This window comes from Hyaena hyaena, unplaced genomic scaffold (assembly GCF_003009895.1).
Source record: "Hyaena hyaena isolate Hyena2069 unplaced genomic scaffold, ASM300989v1 scaffold_215, whole genome shotgun sequence".
Lineage (NCBI taxonomy): Eukaryota > Metazoa > Chordata > Mammalia > Carnivora > Hyaenidae > Hyaena > Hyaena hyaena.
The window spans coordinates 231,940-250,284 of NW_024080846.1; the positions used below are offsets into that span (position 1 = coordinate 231,940).

General features: G+C 36.5%; 1 protein-coding gene across 4 annotated transcripts in view; it reads right to left on the bottom strand.

Moving 5' to 3' along the window:
• LOC120238650 (disintegrin and metalloproteinase domain-containing protein 5-like) overlaps positions 1–13,098 on the bottom strand; it is a 109,252-nt gene extending 96,154 nt beyond the window's left edge. For 2 of the 4 annotated variants that reach the window (XM_039242501.1, XM_039242500.1), the window contains exons 1-2: positions 12,997–13,098; positions 12,089–12,168 (exon numbers count right to left, since the gene is read on the bottom strand). In XM_039242501.1, coding sequence (XP_039098432.1) covers positions 12,089–12,168; positions 12,997–13,051 — 135 coding nt within the window. In that variant the 5' untranslated portion in view covers positions 13,052–13,098. Of the gene's footprint in view, positions 1–2,081; positions 2,120–12,088; positions 12,169–12,996 lie in introns of those variants that run through there. The other 2 variants (XM_039242503.1, XM_039242502.1) reach the window with 2 other exon arrangements.
• Between the last annotated feature and the right edge of the window lie 5,247 nt (positions 13,099–18,345).

The following is an 18,345-nucleotide window of genomic DNA, read 5'->3' on the forward strand; positions in this document are numbered from 1 at the left end:
GCCTTGGCTCAGTCAATTCATGCTTTAGGAGAAATCATTATTAACATTTGTTATTAATATATGTTTCTAGGACAAAACGTTTGTATCATGATACTTTTCTGCCCAGAAACCAAAGAAGAAAGAAGGAAAAGCAATTAGTATGACTTCTTTCTTTGACCATTAAACTAAGTAAGTAGGCCTCTTTTTGTGTATAATGGATGGTAATGGGTATTCTATTTGATCAAATCATGTGAAAATTTGGAACAATAGGCCTTGGCTGCCTTCAATTCCTCTATTTAACTCAAAGAAGTCATTTGGGACACTCAGAAATATGTAAAAACAATTTTTTTTCATTCCTAAAGAGACCCTGGTGTGTGTTTTGGATGTTAGGCATCCTGTATGTATGGAGATGTCCTGAATTTAATGATTTTTACCGTGTGCCCTATATTAACTTTGTCAGAACACCCAAAACATTCTGTACTCAGCTTTTTTCAGTATATTACAAAACTTTGGTAGTTAGAGCTCTTTTCCACCACAGTAACTGGTACTTAAATCACTTACATGGCAACTCAAGCTGAAAATCATACCTTCAGAAATAAAGACCTATATTATCCCTCAACTTTCCCTATAGGTTTGTCTGAGGGAAATCCAAAAGGAGAAACTGAGAATTAAAAGTAGTTACTTTTCATATTCATGGGAAGAAAAGGCTGTTCTTTGGCCAAAGTCCCAAGTCATGAACAAGTAACTACCATTAGAGAGAACTTCTGGTCAGAGCACATGATCAGTAAATCAGCCAGTCACCAAGAGCCACAATCAAATAACTAGCTTCTGAAGGTTAACAAATCAGTAACAGCCTCAGCTTCTAGAAAAGTATAAGTGCCTCACTCCACTGAGGAGGATTCTAAAAGTGAGATGGTCAACAAGCAGCCTCACTCCAACAACCACTAACACAGTTGAAAACATGTCAATACCTAAGCACTCTCCCTTCTGAATGCTCACTAATCCCTGAACACCATACTTCCCAAAACCTTATGTAACATTAGCTCTGGGTTTCTGCAGGAAGAGTGTATTTACAACTGGCCCTTAGAGACAAACTGGAAGCTCATTATTTTTTTGAATCACATATCAAGTTCAACTTACTGTTTGTTTTCCAACTTTGCAACCCTTTCAATGGTTCAACTTGTTCATGATTAGTTATGAGTATGGACTTGTAACAGATGAACTGACCCAGCTGCAAGATGATCAAATTCAGTATTTTCAATTTTTTTGAAGTATATTGAACTATTATCTATTTCTTGGGTAGGTTTAAATCCCAAATGCCAAAATTCTAAACAGTTTTATCAACTGGGAAAAAGTTATTTTGAAGCTCTCTGTACAGTATGCAATTGTTCCTTTACATGAAAAATGGTGGGACATCAAATATAAGCCAACATGTACTAACAGCTAAACAAAAGAGGTGAGTGATTTCTTCATACAGTACTAGAGAAGGTAATACAATCAATTTTTTGGACTGAGATAAACTTCAAATATATAAGAATTGCAACAGACACTGCAATGGTTTTCCACATAGCATACCATCAGTCTTTCTACTTAAATGACTATTTGAATGTACTACTACCAGAGTATTTTCTGACTCCAAAATTGCAAACAAACTTTCAGGTGTCCAATTGAAATCCACTGCAATAATTAAAGAATGCAATGGCTCTCTTTGCAATTACAGAAATCATCATAGATCTACACATCTACACATCTACATAGATCTACACATTGTACATGTTCAGTTGTTAGGGCACAGCCCTGGGTGTAAGTAATCACAATGCAGAAAAAATGTTTCCTTTGCTTGTATATTATTTTTCTAGTGAGAACATCTAGTGAGAAAAGGGTCTGCTTTTAAGGCTATTTATAAGTAAAATCCCTTCGAAATAAGACTTCAGAGACTTGTGCATAGCAAACTTGTGCAGAGACTGCCTTAATGAGTTAATGATAAAAACTGTACTGCTTTTGTGAAGATAATACAAGTACACATTTTTATGGGTAGAAAATGTTCACTTGTAGCAGAAGCGAAACATGAATTATTCTGAGAAGGAATTGGTTGTCCTTACCATATTTTGCATAATGTTGCTCAAAGAGCATCTGATGTCTTTTCTCTTGACATTGAGGTTATTGTCAATATATTCTTCTCTTGCTTCATCATCTATGCTGTTTGAAGTGAGTGATTGAAACATTTTTATGATTTTGATGACATTTGTTCAATTCTCTAGCATTCACCAAACCTGTTGGCTCTCTTTAACAAATGCAGTTGAGAGAAATCTCAGTGTATATGAAGGACTGAAATCATGCTTTAATCATAAAACAAGCCTCAAAATATTCTTGTTGACTTTTTAAATAATACATTGAGTAAGGCCTACTTATTTCTTTTTCAGAGTTATCTCTAGTAATAGGATTTTAAAAATCGGAAGAAGTGCAAACGATGTTATGAGTTATCCCATTGATTAAAACTGAATGTGTTGAAGAAAGAATTAAGACCTGTCTTCAAAATGTAACCCTCTGAGGGGAGGGGCCAAGATGGGGTAACAGCATGGAAGCTTTGGGTCTCTCATCTCTGAAATGCAGCCAGATCAACACTAAACCATCCTGCACACCTAGAAAATTGATTTGAGGACTGACACAACAATCTGCACAACCTGAGCCACAGAACTTGGTAAATATGTGGTGGGGAGAGGTGAACCAGAGAGAAAGAACCCACGGAGGGCAGGGCGCTGTTATTGCTTGCCACGAGAGAATGGAGATGGGGGGAGAGTATGGGAAAACATCCCCTCCCCCTAAAGCAAGTGGAGAGAAAAGAAAGAGCATGCAAGGGACTGAACAAAAAAGGGAGAAAGGAGAAAGGAGAGGGTATAAACTCCACTAAGGTACTATAAACAGGGGGAGGGCAGAGTCTGTAACTCCACAGCTCAATACCTCGCAGTGCTATGGTGGGAAGAGTGGATCCCCAGGAGCAGAGAGTGAGGTCAGAGGGGTCCTTGGACCACACGGGTAGGTTGGTTCCCCTCCTAGGAGGACATCTGGTAGAGGTTGTGCACCCACCCCACAGGCAAAGGTCCTACTGGTTCCAGCAGAACCACATTGGCTGGTGTTGGAACCAGGATGTGAAGGGGGAAGCCTCGTGCCCAATGTGTGTCGTGATTTACCATAATCCCTGAAACGCTGCTGCTACACGATCAGGTGAACTTTCTCGGGGGCAGGCTGGCACGCAGCTGCAGTCTCTGGGTATTAGCAGCAGCATGGTCTGGCGAACATTCCTCGGAGCAGGTAGGCACCCAGACATTGCTCAGTAAGTCCCTCCCTAGAGGATCAGAATGGGTCAAAGCTGCAGTCTCTCAGAAGTGGGGAGCTTAGAAACACAGCCACATCTGAGATAAAACTCAGGAGGGAGGTGCCACCTGGCAGCCTGACAGCTTGGTCACAACTTGTAAAAGTGGGGAGTGGACGAAAGCCAAAAGAGGGGTGATCAACTGCCAGTCTGGGAGAGCACAGAATTCTGATACTAGAGACTGGATAACTGGATGAGGCCATTTTCACCCATGCCAAGCATGCGCATATATGCCTACATGTGCCACAACAATCCACCCCAGTAACCTAAGCAGTGCCATCTAGTGGACAATGAAGGTGTTACACTAAGCCCCACCCAACTGGGCCAACCTCACTCTTCAGAAACACCACAAGTCTCTCTGCCTGTTTAGTATATGGACCATAAAGTGATTCATAGTTTGACCGCTAAGGGAAACCGAAGTAACTTCAATCGTATTTCAATCTGTTTATAGGTCTATCTATGATTTTTTTCTTTTTCTTTTCTTAATCTTAAATTCAGAAAGAGAAAAAAATAGTTTTATTTTCAATTTTTCTTAAAAATGTTTTTCTTTAAAATTTTTCTTTTTTGTAAATTTTGTAAATTTTATTTTACTTCCATCATTTCATTTTATTCTATTTTACTGTATTCATTTTTCAAAATTTCAGAAGTTTTCCTTTTTTCTTTTCTTTTTCTTTTCTTATCTTTCCCTTTTTTCTCTACTCTATCAAGCTCTATTCAACAACGAGACCAAAACACACTTGGGAACTAGCATCTTTCATTTGATGTTTTTTATTTTTAAATTTTAATTTATTTTTACCTTATAATTCTGTTTCTTCCTTCAAAACGACCAAATAAAAGATTTCACCCCAAAAGAACAAACAGGGAAAAATGACACCCTGGGGCTTAATCAACACAGATACAAGCAAAATATCTGAACCAGAATTTAGAATCATGCTAATAAGAATACTAGCTGGAGGAGGGCACTTGTGGGGATGAGCACTGGGTGTTATACGGAAACCAACTTGACAATAAACTGTTTATAAAAAAAATAAAAAAGAAAAAATAAAGAAAAAAGCAAATTAGAAAAAAGAAAAGAATACTAGCTGGAGTTGAAAATAGATTAGAATCCCTTTCCGCAGAGATAAAAGAAGTAAAAGCTAATCAGAAAGGAATTTAAAAAGCTATGACAGATCTGCAATCTCGAATGAATGGTACAGCAGCAAGTATGGATGAAGCAGAGCAGCAAATTAGCAATACAGAGGACAAACTTATGGGGAAAAATGAGGCAGGAAAAAAAGAGGGAAACAAAGGCAAAAGAGCACGATTTAAGAATTAGAGAAATCAGTGACTTGTTAAAAATGAACATCAGAATCATAGGGGACCCATAAGATGAAGAGAGAGAAAAAGGGGTAGAAGGTTTGTGTGAGCAAATCATAGCAGAAAACTTTCCTAACCTGGGCAAAGAAACAGATATCAAATCCAGGAAGCACAGAGAACTCCCATTAGAGTCAACAAAACCGACCATCAAAAAGGCATATTATAGTCAAATTCACAAAATACTCAGGCAAGGAAAGAATCATGAAAGCAGTAAGGGAAAAAAGTACTTAACCTACAAGGGAAGACAGATCAGGTTCACAGCAGACCTATCCACAGAGACTAGGCAGGTGAGAAAGCAGTAGCAGTATATACTCAATGTGCTGAATCAAAAAATATGCACCCAAGAATTCTTTATCCATCAAGGATGTCATTCAAAATAGGAGAGATAAAAGTTTCCTAGACAAACAAAGGAGTTTATAACCACTAAACCAGCTCTGCAAGAAATTTTAAGGGGGACTTTCTGAGGGGAGAAAAGATAAAAAAAAAAAAAAATGACCAAAAGCAACAAAGACTAGAAAGTACCAGAGAACAACACCAGAAACTCAAACCCTACAGGCAGCATAATGGCAATAAATGCATATCTTTCAGTACTCACTCTAAATGTCAATGGACTAAATGCTCTAATCAAAAGACATAGAGTAACAAAATGGATAAGAAAAATAGATCTATCAATATGGTGTTTACAAGAGACCCATTTTAGACCCAAAGTCACATTCAAATTGAAAATAAGGGAATGGAGAACCATCTATCACACTAAAGGTCACCAAAAGAAAGCCAGAGTAGCCATACTTATATCAGACAATCCAGACTTTAAAGACTGTAACAAGAGATGAAGAAATGCATTATATCATAATTAAGGGTCTATCCACCAAGAAGACCTAATAATTGTAAACACTTATGCTCCAAAGGTGAAAGTACCCAAATGTATAAATCAGATAATCACAAACATAAAGAAACTCATTGATAATAATACCATAAGTAGAGGACTTCAACACCCCATTCACAGCAATGGACAGATCATCTAAATAGAAAATCAACAAGGAAGCAGTGGATTTGAATAACACACTAGATCGGATGGACTTAACAGATATATTCAGAACATGTCATCTTAAAGCAGCAGAATACACATTCTTCTCCAGTGCACATGGAATATTCTCCAAAATAGATCACATACAGGGACTCAAATAAGCCTTCAACAGTACAAAAAGATCAAGATCATACCGTACATATTTTTAGACCACAATGCTATGAAACTCACAATTAACCACAAGAAAAACTGGAAAGAAAACAAACACTTAGAAACCAAAGGCCATCCTATTAAAGAATGAATGGACTAACCAAGAAGTTAAATAGGAAATTAAAAAGTACATGGGAGCCAATGAAAATGATAAACCACAGCACAAAACATCTGGGATGCCACAAAGGCGGTCATAAGAGGGAAGTATATAGCAATCCAGGCCTTCCTAAAGAAGACCTAAGTAAGGTCTCAGATACACAGTCTAACCTCACACCTCAAAGAGCTGGAGAAAGAACTGCAAATGAAACCCAAAACCAGCAGAAGACAAGAAATAATACTGATTAGAGCAGAAATCAATGCTATAAAAAACAAAAACAAAAACAACAACAACAAAAAAACACCAAAAGGCAGTAGAACAGATCAATGAAATCAGGAGCTGGTTCTTTGAAAGAATTAACAAAATTGATAAATCCCTCGACAATTTGATCAAAAAGAAAAAGGAAAAGTACACAAATAAATAAAATCAAGAATGAAAGAGAGATCACAACCAACACAGCAGAAATACAAATAATAAGAATATTATGAGCAATTATGTGCCAATGAAATGAGCAATCTGGAAGAAATAGAAAAAGTCCTAGAAACATATAAACTACCAAAACTGAAACAGGAAGAAATAGAAAATTTGAACACTCTTGTAACCAGAAAAGAAATTGAATTAGTAATCAAAAATATTCCCAAAAAACAAGAGTCCAGGGCCAGATGGCTTTTCAGGGGAATTATACCAAACACCTAGTCTCCTGAAGCTGTTCAAAATAAAAAATAAAAAAAATATTTTAAAAAAGGAAGGAAAACTTCCAAACTCTTTCAATGAATCCAGCATTACCTTGATTCCAATACCAGAAAAAGATCCCACTAAAAAGGAGAACTACAGATGAATTTCCCTGAAGAACTTGAATGCAAAAATCCTTAAGAAGATACTAGCCAACCGGATCCAACAACACATTAAAAATATTATTCACCATGACCAAGTGAGATTTATACCTGGGATGCACGGCTGGTTCAATATCCACAAAACAATCTATATGGTTCATCACATCAATAAAAGAAAGGACAAGAACCATAAGATTCTCTCAATAGATACAGAGAAAGCATCTAACAAAATACAGCATCATTTCTGATAAAAAACTCTCAAGAAAGTCAGGATAGAAGGATCAAAACGAGATCTTAAAAGCCATATATGAAAGACCCACCGCTAATATCATCCTCAATGAGGAAAAACAGAGATTTTCCCCTAAGGTAAGGAACAAGACAGGGATGTCCACTCTCACTACTGTTATTCAACATAGTATTGGAAGTCTTAGCTTCAGCAATCAGAAAACAAAAAGGAATAAAAGGAATTCAAATCATCAAGGAGGAAGTGAAACTTTCACTCTCAACAGATGACATGATACTCTATATGGAAAACCCAAAAGATTCCTACAAAAAACCTGCTAGAACTGATACATGAATTCAGCAGTCATAGGATATAAAATCAATGCATAGAAATCAGTTGCATTCCTATACACTAAGAATGAAGCAACAGAAAGAGAAATCAAGGAATAAATCCCATTTACCTAGGGGTATAAAATACCTAGGAATAAACCTAACCAAAGGGGTTAAAAATCTATACACTGAAAACTATAGAAAGCTTATGAAAGAAATTGAAGAAGACACAAAAAAAATAGAAAAACATTCCATGCTCCTGGATAGGAAGAACAAATATGAAAATGTCAATACTACCCAAAGCAATCTACATATTCATTGCAATCCATATCAAAATAACACCAGCATTCTTCACAGAGCTAGAACAAGCAATCCTAACATTTGTATGGAACCAGAAAAGACCCCAAATAGCCAAAGCAATCCTGAAAAAGAAAACCAAAGCTGGAGGCATCACAATCCTAGACTTCAAGCTGTATTACAAAGTTGTAATCATCAAGACAGTAAGTTACTGGCGTAAAAACAGATGTTCAGACCAATGGAACAGAATAAAAATAACCCACAGAACAGAAATGACCCAGAAATGGACCCACAAACATATAGCCAATTAATCTTTGACAAAGCAGGAAAGAATATCCAATGGAAAAAAGACTGTCTTCAGCAAATGGTTCTGGGAAAACTGAACAGCAACATGCAGAAAAATGAACCTGGACCACTTTCTTAAACCATACACAAAAATATACTCAAAATGGATGAAAGACCTAAACATAAGACAGCAAGTCACCAAAATCCTCTAGGAGAAAGCAGGCAAAAACTTCTTTGACCTCAGCCACAGCAACTTCTGACACAACAAATCTCCAGAGGCAAGGGAAACAAAAGCAAAGATAAACTATAGGGACCTCACCAAGATAAAAACTTCTGCACAGTAAAGGAAACAATAAGCAAAATTAAAAGGCAACTGACAGAATGGGAGAAGATATTTGCAAATGACCTATAAGATAAAGGGTTAGTACCCAAAATCTATTAAGAACTTATCAAACTCGACACCCAAAAAACAAATAATCCAGTGAAGAAATGTGCTAAACACATGAACAGACACTTATCCAAAGAAGACATCCAGATGCCCAACTGACACATGCAGTGATGCTCAACATCACTCATCATCGGGGAAACACAAATCAAAACCACAATGAGATACCACATCACGCCTGTCAGAATGGCTAACATTAACAACTCAGGCAACAACAGATGTTGGCGAGGATGCAGAGAAAGAGGATCTCTTGGACACTGCTGGTGGGAATGCAAACTGGTGCAGCCACTCTGGAAAACAGTATGGAGGTTCCTCCAAAAATTAAAAATAACTACCCTATGATCCAGCAATCGCACTACTAGGTATTTATCCAAGGGATACAGGTGTGCTTTTTCAAAGGAGCACATACATCTGGAAGTTTATAGCAGCACTATTGACAATAGCCAAAGTATAGAAAGAGCCCAAATGTCCACTGACAGATGAATGGACAAAGAAGTGGTATATATTTATAATAGAATATTACTCAGCAATCAAAAAGAATGAAATCTTGCCATTTCCAACTCCATGGATGGAACTAGAGCGGATTATGCTAAGCAAAATTAGTTAGAGAAAGGCTAATATGACTTCACTCATATGAGGACTTTAAGAAAAAAACAGGTGAACATAAGGGAAGAGAAGCAAAAATAATATAAAAGCAGGGAGGGGGACAAAACATAAGGGACTCTTAAATATAGAGGACAAAGTGTTGCTGGAAAGATGTGGGAGAGGGGATGGGCTGAATGTGTAAGGGGTATTAAGGAATCTACTCCTGAAATCATTGTTGCACTATATGCTAACTAACTTGGATGTAAATTTAAAAAATAAACAAATTACACAAAAGAAAAAGGTATCCCTCTGGTGTCAAATCTGTTCTTAAAGGGGCAAATAGGCCTTATGAACAGGAAAAGAAATTCCAACTTGAAGTGGATAATTAGTATGGTACTTGCTCTATCTTTTGAAAGAATTTTAGAACCTTGAAGAATTCAGTTCTTTTATCTGGATGTTACTAGTTGTCCAGCATGGGAAGAAGTGGAATCATCCTGTGCAGTGCTGGAGAAGAGAATAAAATTTGATGACAATATTCTGGTTTTGTCAATGGACATTTTAAAGAATGCAAAAGCAAGCTAACAAGGGCAATGATGAGAGTTGTTAACTTCACAATGCTAATGTAGTGTGTGTGTGTGTGTGTGTGTGTGTGTGTGTGTTTTACCAACAAGTGTTTACAAGGAAAGAGAATGAAATAAATTGGATGTGACTGCTGCAGAAACTATGTTATAAATGGAATAACTGCAAACCATTTTAGAAGCAAATTCTTCAAAACAAGGAACTGTTAAGGCAAGCCAAATCATCAGGTAAATACAATTCAAGAAAGAGGTATATAATTTAGATACTGAGAAAGATGAAATGAAATGGAGTCATTTATGTCAAGGGGTTTTAAAACAGATCCAGGAGGCCATTTAGGAAATGAAGCTTAGGGGCGCCTGGGTGGCTTAGTCGGTTAAGCGTCCGACTTTCGCTTAGGTCATGATCTCGCGGTTTGTGGGTTCGAGCCCTGTGTCGGGCTCTGTGCCGACTGCCAGCTCAGAGCCTGGAGCCTAATTCACAGTCTGTATCTCCCTCTCTCTCTGACCCTCCCCTGCTCACGCTGTCTCTCTCTCTCCTAGAAATAAATAAAAATATTTAAATAAAAAATTAAAAAAAAAAAAAAAGGAAATGAAGCTTAGACATGTCACTTCACAGGGTGGAACCATGAACTTTTGACTAGGCCAAACCTATGTGGGTCCAAACTGCAAATATTCCAACAACTCAGTCTAAACACTTGCTACAGGAAGAGATTTTCCTTGGTGATAGTCTTAGCAACCAGTTGTATTCAGCCAAGATTAGTCGTCTGCTAACACCGATCAAAATTCTTTGTATACAACATATATAAGCACCCCTTTTTGTCTTAAAATTAATTTATTTTAATTCCCTGGGGGGACACAATTTGGGTTGCTACTGAATATGTGCTTCCTGAATTGCAATTCTGAGACCCCAAATAAATACTTTTATTTCAGTTCCACCTCTTGTCTTAGTCAAAAATACTTAAAATTTGTTTCAGATAAACAAGAAACAACTTTGAGTATTTAAAAATATATAGTATGCCCCATGCAATATTTCTTTTTTGTCTTCATATACATATGCATATGCAATTAGAAACATTCAAAACTAATTGAGTACCCGTGTTCTTATTTCTTAACCCTGGGAGCTCTCTATGTGTCTCCTAGGCATTCTTACTTTTGCAGGTCCTACCTCATATTATACTGAATATATTAAAATACAATCACATCCACATTAAGAATAATTTTCTGTTGCAAAAATATTAAAAAGGAAGTTTTTAAAACTGTTATCATCAAAAGAAATACACCACATTTCCATTTTATTAAATAACTTTTAAACAATGCTAGATATTGGACAAGTCAACTATTGTCTTTAACATTGATACTGACAATATCGAAGATTGCCTGTTCAGTAATAAGTAATAGAGAGGGTTGGTATTATTCATTTCAGGAAAAAGAAAATTATGCAAAATTTCCAATGGAGCTCCTTCTTTCCAATCAGAAAAAAAAAAAAAAAAAGATGGTGTAGCACTCATATACATCGCATAGATAAAAACTTGCTTGGTGTGTGGAGGCTGGGTGGTTTAAAAAAAAACAAACCCAGATACTAAAGAAAGAAAATGTAAAGAGTACATAGGAGGAGAGGTAACCTTCAGAGAACCAGGAAAAATGGGGGAGGGATATACCTGGTACAGTGTATCCACATGTGAAACAGAGAGGGAAGGTTTTCAAAAACCACTAAAAGAAAAAAAATAAATTTGGAGACCACAATTACGACTAGTATTAGATTATCCTATATATGGAAGGAACCATGTGAGAAATGGATTTTCCTGAGGAATTCGAGAAGGAATTTATACCGATATCCAAGCTCAGGCTGTTAAACCTATGTGCTAATTGCTATATAAGCCATCTGTGAGCTAATTACCAGACCACCTTTCAGCTTCTCACTGAATCCGAAACCTGAGCTGGAGGACATCACCTGGGCGAGGACTAAGACTAGGGGACCAGAAAACTCAGTAACAAAACAAACAAACAAACAAAAAACTATTTCACTGCAATATTTTAGACATCAAAATCAGTGCAAAAGAATTTTATGATGAACAAATTATCAAAGTTTTAAAAGCAAGACCGAATCTGATCAGCCTTGACTCACTTAACCTTAATCCTGGTCCTGGAGGAATTCTTTTTTCTCCATTCCCTAACATTTTCTGGGCCTGAGTCGGGCACTTTGCTGGCTTCTCCTTGGCCCTGGCCCTGGTGGATCCTACCCTTAAAATCCTTCATCTTCCACAGAAACACACACACACACACACACACACACACACACACACATCGAGTTACACACATTCATGCACTTCAAAATGTTCCTTGTTGTGAACCCCGTTCCAGCTATCAGCTCTTCCTCCAAGAATTGAGTTCTTGCCTCCATTCGGCAACTTTGGTCTTAATATTAAAGGCGACTTAACACAATTTACGATATAAAAATATTTCTCAATTACATTATTTTCTGGATCTGTTTTTGCATCAGATGATGAAATCTTCTCAGGAACTGTGGTTTCCAGAAATGTTTTATCAGGATCTAAAATAAAAATAAGCAAAGTTATTTCAATATACCTGTAATCCTACATTGCCCATATCTAAATCCAATTCCGCATTTGTTTCTCTATAGTACCTACTTTTTTTTGGAGGGGGGGGTGTATAATCTAGTATCTATCCTTCCTTTCCACTGTCTTTCTGGTCTGATCGTTCTTACCCACAAATTTCTTGGCCTTGTCAAGAGATCAAGTTTTTATTCTCTCTCTCTTGCTCTCTCTCTCTCTCTCAAAGTCTACACATATCCAGAGAGAGAGAGGGAGAGAGAGCAAGAGAGAGAAAGAGATCCCTAGCTAGGCAGTTTGACAGTTTGCTTAGGTAACACTGAATAAGAAACTATGGCACTGTAAAAGAGGTATGGAAGGAGAAAATACAGGTGCAGCAAAAAAGTGCGATCATTTGCAGGGGAGAGATAAAGAATACTGAGTTCAAAGGTGATATGCAATTTTCAGTGAAGCAGGTGAAGGACAGCAGTCACCAAATCAGGACATGACTGACAAATAGCTTCTTTGTGGCGATGCAATTGTTTCTAGAATAGCAGAATTTTGTATGTGGAAAAGACCCCATTACTCCATTTGTGCCCGTTTTACACAAAGAATACCCAGAGACGTGAAAAGATTTCCTGCCTGAAGTCAGCCTCTGCTTTCTTGGCCACACGCGCCCCAGGCGTGGGGCACAAAGAAAGTGGGTATGGAGAGTGCGGGACTTTGATAAGGTCTGGGTCTGGAGCCTGGACCAAAAAGACAGCCCGCTAAGCGAACACAGTCCTCCCCGGAAGCCTAGATGGCGAGGGGGAACAAGTATCTGGACTTACTGGGGTCTGCGTGGAGCTCTCCAAGTCGGGTGAGAAGGACCAGAAGAAGGAACATGGCTCCGCTGTCTTGGAGCCCGGCTGGCGGTGTAACAGCAGTTGAGTCGTTGAGGAAGGTGGAAGCCCAGCTCGCGCAGGGTGCCGCGGGTGCGCACCCCCTGGGGGCAAGAGCTGGAGGCACCGCGGGAAGGAGCTCGCGGGAGAGGCCGACAGGGAGCTCTCGCTCACTCCGGTGACCCGGAGGTGGCTTAGCTAGCTCGGTTAACAGGGCTGGGCAGACCAGGAGGGCTCAAGGACAGCTTGTCAAGACCCACACACATTCGGTTTATTAAGGAAGAAAAGGCTGTGAAATTTCAATTCTCAGATTAGGGTGGTGCCTGGTAAGGCTTTTGTTCGTATCTTGCACTTAGTCCAACGACTTTTGAAATAATTTCTAGTTACAGTGAGGAGAAAGAACAAAGATAAAAATGCGCAAGTTACTGATAACAAATGAGTCTCCTCTTACTATATGTGCATATCACCCAAACAGGCAAAATGCTTGTATTTGCAAAAACTGCTGCAAACACTGTGGCTTTTATAAATTCAAGTTCGTTCAATAAACTATTATGGGCCAGCTGTTGAATGCAGATCTCATACAATCGCTTGTCAAACACTCGTTTCCAACCATCTTTGATATCTTAAATTATTATTGATACACTCTGTGTACTCCTGTAGCCCCTTGTTTTTACATTTCTATCAATAGTGCATTTAGGTTTTCTAAATTTAGGTTTTCTCAACATCCATGCTAATACTTGTTATCTCCTGTCTTTTTGATGATAGCCCTTCTACTAGGTGTGAAGTGATATCTCATTGTGGTTTTGATTTGCATGATGAGCAACACTGAGCATCTTCTCATATAGCTATTGTTCATTTGTATGCCTTCTTTGCAAAAATGTCTATTCAGTTGTTCTGTCCATTTTTTAATATTATAAAAATATTATTTAACATATTGGGTTTTTTATTTTTATTGAGTCATATGAGCTTTTTTTTTTTTAATTTTTGAGAGAGAAAGAGAGGCAGGCAAAGAGAGAGGGACAGAGGATCCAAACTGGGCACTGTGCTGACAGTGCAAGCCTGTCTCAAATTCACAAAATGCGAGATCATGACCTGAGTCAAAGTCAGACACTTAACAACTGAGCTACAAGGTGCCCTGAGTCATATGATTTTTTAAATAGATTTTGGATATTAACCACTTATCAGATATATGATATGCAAATATTTCCTCCCTTTCCATGAGTTCCTTTTTCATTTTGTCATATTTCTTTTGTTGTACAGAAGCTTCCATCCCACTTAATTATTTTTGCCTTTATTTCTTGTGCTTTTGGTGTCATAACCAAAGAAATCATTGCCAAGACCAATGTCATGGAGATTTTCCCTATAGTTTCTCCTAGGAGGTTTACAATTTCAAGTTTTATGTTTAAGTCTTTAAATCATTTCTAGTTAATTTTTACAAGTGGTATAAGACAGGGCTCTAATTTCATTTTTCTGCATGTGGTTATCAGTTTTCCTAAAACCATTTATTGAAAAAACGATCTTTTCCCCATTGAGTATTCTTGGCTCCCTTGTTAAATATTATCTATACAGGGGTTTATTTCTGGGCTCTCAATCTGTTCCATTCATCTACATGTCTACTTTTATACTTGTTTAGTATACTCTTTTGAGATAACTATAGCCTTGGAGTATAGTTTAAAATCAGGAAGTACAATGCCTCCAGCTTTGTTCTCAGGGTTACTATGGCTATTTGAGGTCTTTTGTGGTTCCATAAAATCTTAGGATTGTTCTTTTCTAATTCTATGAAAAGTACCTAGGAATGTTGATAAGGATTGCATTGTAGATTGCAGTCTACAGATGGTTTTGAGTACTGTGGACAATTTTAACAAGAGTAATTCTTCCCATCCATGGACATGGATTATCTTTCCATTTATTTGTATCATCTTCAACTTTTTTTTTTTATCAAGACTTATAGTGAAAGATCAGATCTTTCACTTCCTTAGTGACATTTATTCCTAAGTATTTTATTATTTTGATGTATTTTGAATGAGATAACTTTCTTTTTCAGATTGTTAGTATGTAAAAACATAAATGATTTCTGTATGTTGATTTTATGTTCTGCAAATATTGAATTTGTTGAGTTCTAAGAGTTTTTGTTTGAGACTTTAGGATTTTCTTGTATAAAATTATATCATCTGCAAATAAAGTCAGTTTTACTTCTTCCTTTCTGATTTGCATGGTTTTTGTTTCCTTATCTTACCCAATTGTTCTAGCTAGGACTTCCAGTACTATATTGAGTAGGAGTGGTAAGAGTCAGCACCCTTGTGTTGCTTCTTATCTCAGAGGAAAAGCTATCAACCTTTCACTGTTTGGTATGATATTTGGTGTGAGTTTGTCATATATGGCTCATTATAATGAGATATGTTCCTTCTATGTATCCATATATTGAGTATTTTTATCATCAAGCAATTTAGATTTTGTTAAATGCTCTACCTGCATCTATTGAAATGATCATATGGTTTTTACCTCTCATTCTACTAATGTGGTGTATTACATTTATTGATGTGTGTGTTGAGTAACTTTTAAATTTCACAGATAAATCCCATGTGATCAGAGTGTATGTCTTTTTAATGTACTGTTGAATTCAGTTTGTTAATATCTTGTTGATAATTTTTGCATCTGTGTTCATAAGGGATATTGGCTGGTAGTTTTCTTTCTTCATAGTGTTCTCATCTGGCTTTGATATCAGGGCAATACTGGTCTCATAGAATGAGTGTGAGTGTTCCCTCATCTTCAATTCTTAGAAAAATTTGAGAAGGATGTCATTAATTCTTCTTTAATAGAATTTACTAATAAAGCCATCTGGTCCTGGTCTTTTCTTTGTTGGGAAGTTTTTGATTACTGATTCAATCACCTTACTTTTTATTGATCTGTTCATATTTTTTCTTTCTTCAGGATTCATTCTTTGTAAGCTGTATGTTTCTAGAAGTGTATCCACTTTTTCAAGGCTATCCAATTTATTTGCATATAGTTATTCAGAGTAGTAACTTATGAGCTTACATATTTCTCTTGTATCAATTATAATGTCTCCTTTAATTTATAACTTTTGAGTCCTTTTCTTTCTTAATCTAGTTAAAGAGTCATCAATTTCTAAAATCTTTTAACAAACCACCTCTCAATTTTGTTGATCTTTTCTATTATTTATTTAGTCTTCATTCCATTTATTTCTGTTCTGTTCTTCCTGTCCTTTCTTCTGCTAAGTTGGGGACTAGTTTATTCTTTTTTCCCTAGTTCCTTGAGCTTTAAAGTGACATTATTTGAGATTTTTCTTTTATAAATAGCTATAAACTTCCCTTTTAGAACTCTTTTGTAGCAGCCCATAAGTATGTTATTTCCATTTTCATTTTAGATTTAAAAAATTTTCCTTTTGATTCCTTTTGATTTTGAATTCTTTCAACCCATTGTTTATTTAGAAGCATGTTAATTTCCACTTATATGTAAGTTTTCAGCTTTCCTCTTGATGTTGATTTCTACTTTCATACCATTGTAGTCAGAAAATTTACTTGAATTACTTCAATTTTCTTAAATTTGGTATGACTTTTTTTGTGGTCTTTCATATGCTCTACCCTGGAAAATGTTATGTGAGCACTTGAGAAGAATATGTATTCTTCTGCTATTGAATGAAATGTTCTATATATGTCTGTTAGGTCCATTTGGTATAAAGTATAGTTGAAATCCAATGTTTTCTTGTTGATTTTCTATCTGAGTGAACAATCCATTGCTGAAAGTGGGATATTAAAGTCCCCTGTTATTACTGTTTTGCTGTCTATTTCTCTCTTCAGATGTCAGTATTTGCATAATTAAGTAACTGCTTAACATATAATTTGCTTAACATATAATTCTCTCTTTAGATCTATTAGTATATGCTTAACATATAACATATCTTCTTGGTGAGCTGAACCCTTTACCATTATTTGTCTCTTGTTGCCATTGTTGGCTTAAAGCTTATTATGTCTAATATAAGTATAGCCATCTCTGCTGTCTTTTGGTTTCCACTTGTATGGGATATCTTTTTTTTTTATCTCTTCGGCTTTGAGCTTATGTATGACTTTAAAACTGAAGTGGGTCTCTTATAAGCAGTATATACTTAGGTCATGTCGTTGTTGTTTTAATCCATTCAGTCATTGTGTCTTTTTGATTGGAGAATTCAATCCATTTACATTCAGAGTAATTATTGATATGTAATGATTTACTAATGCCATCTTGTTATTGTTTTCTGGCTATTTTGTAGTTCCACTGTTCCTTTTTCCCTCCCTTTCTGCTTTTCTTAAACATCAACATTTATAATACTAATTTCTATAGATCAGGAATCCTGGTAGCACTTATTAGATCTTCTAATTTAGAGTCTCTTACAGGTAGGAAACAAGATGTTACCTGGGGATACAGTCATCTTAAGGGTTAACTGGAGAAGGATCCACTTCCTCCTGTACTTGTTGGCAAAATTCAGTTCATGTACTATTGAGCAAGAGCCCTTCATCTTTTCCTGGTTCCTGGAAAAAGGTCATTCTCAGTTCCTTCCTATGTGTGCCTATTTAAGGTGTTTCTCAAAACTGGCACCTTGCTTCATTAGTGCAAGCAAGGGAGAAATGTCGGAGAAAGAGAGAATAAAACATGACAGGAACATTAGTTTTTTATTATCTAATCTTAGAAGGGACACCCCATCTCTTCTGTGATATTCTATTTGTTAGAATCAAGTCAGTAGGTTTCACACAGATTCAATAATAGGAATCAACCAAGAGACAAAAGTATGAGGAGGTATAGATTTATGGGATCCATTCAATGATTGAAGATATGGTCTAGCTTACTGGATGGGCCACGTGTGCTTGTAAAGAATTTGTATTCTGCTGTTGTTGGATGATGTGTTCCATAAATGTCCATTACATTTCATTTGTTAGTGGGATAGTTCATTTCTTTATACCTTTATTGTCTAAGGTCCTATAAAGTACTGAGAGAAATGGAGAATTCCTTAACTAATAATAAAATCATAATGGAGTTCTCCTTTCAGTTCTGTCAATTTTGCTTCATGTATTTTGCAGCTCCTTTGTTTTCTTCATATACATATAATACTGTTATGTCTTCTTAGTGGATTGACCCTTTTATTATTATGTAATGTCACTCTAGTACTTTCCTTTGCTATGAAGTCTACTTTTATGTTAATGTAGCCATTAAAGCATTCTCCTGTTAGTGTCTGCATCATATATTTGTTTTTATCATTTTACCTTTAACCTACATATGTTATTATATTTAAAGGGAGTTTTTTTT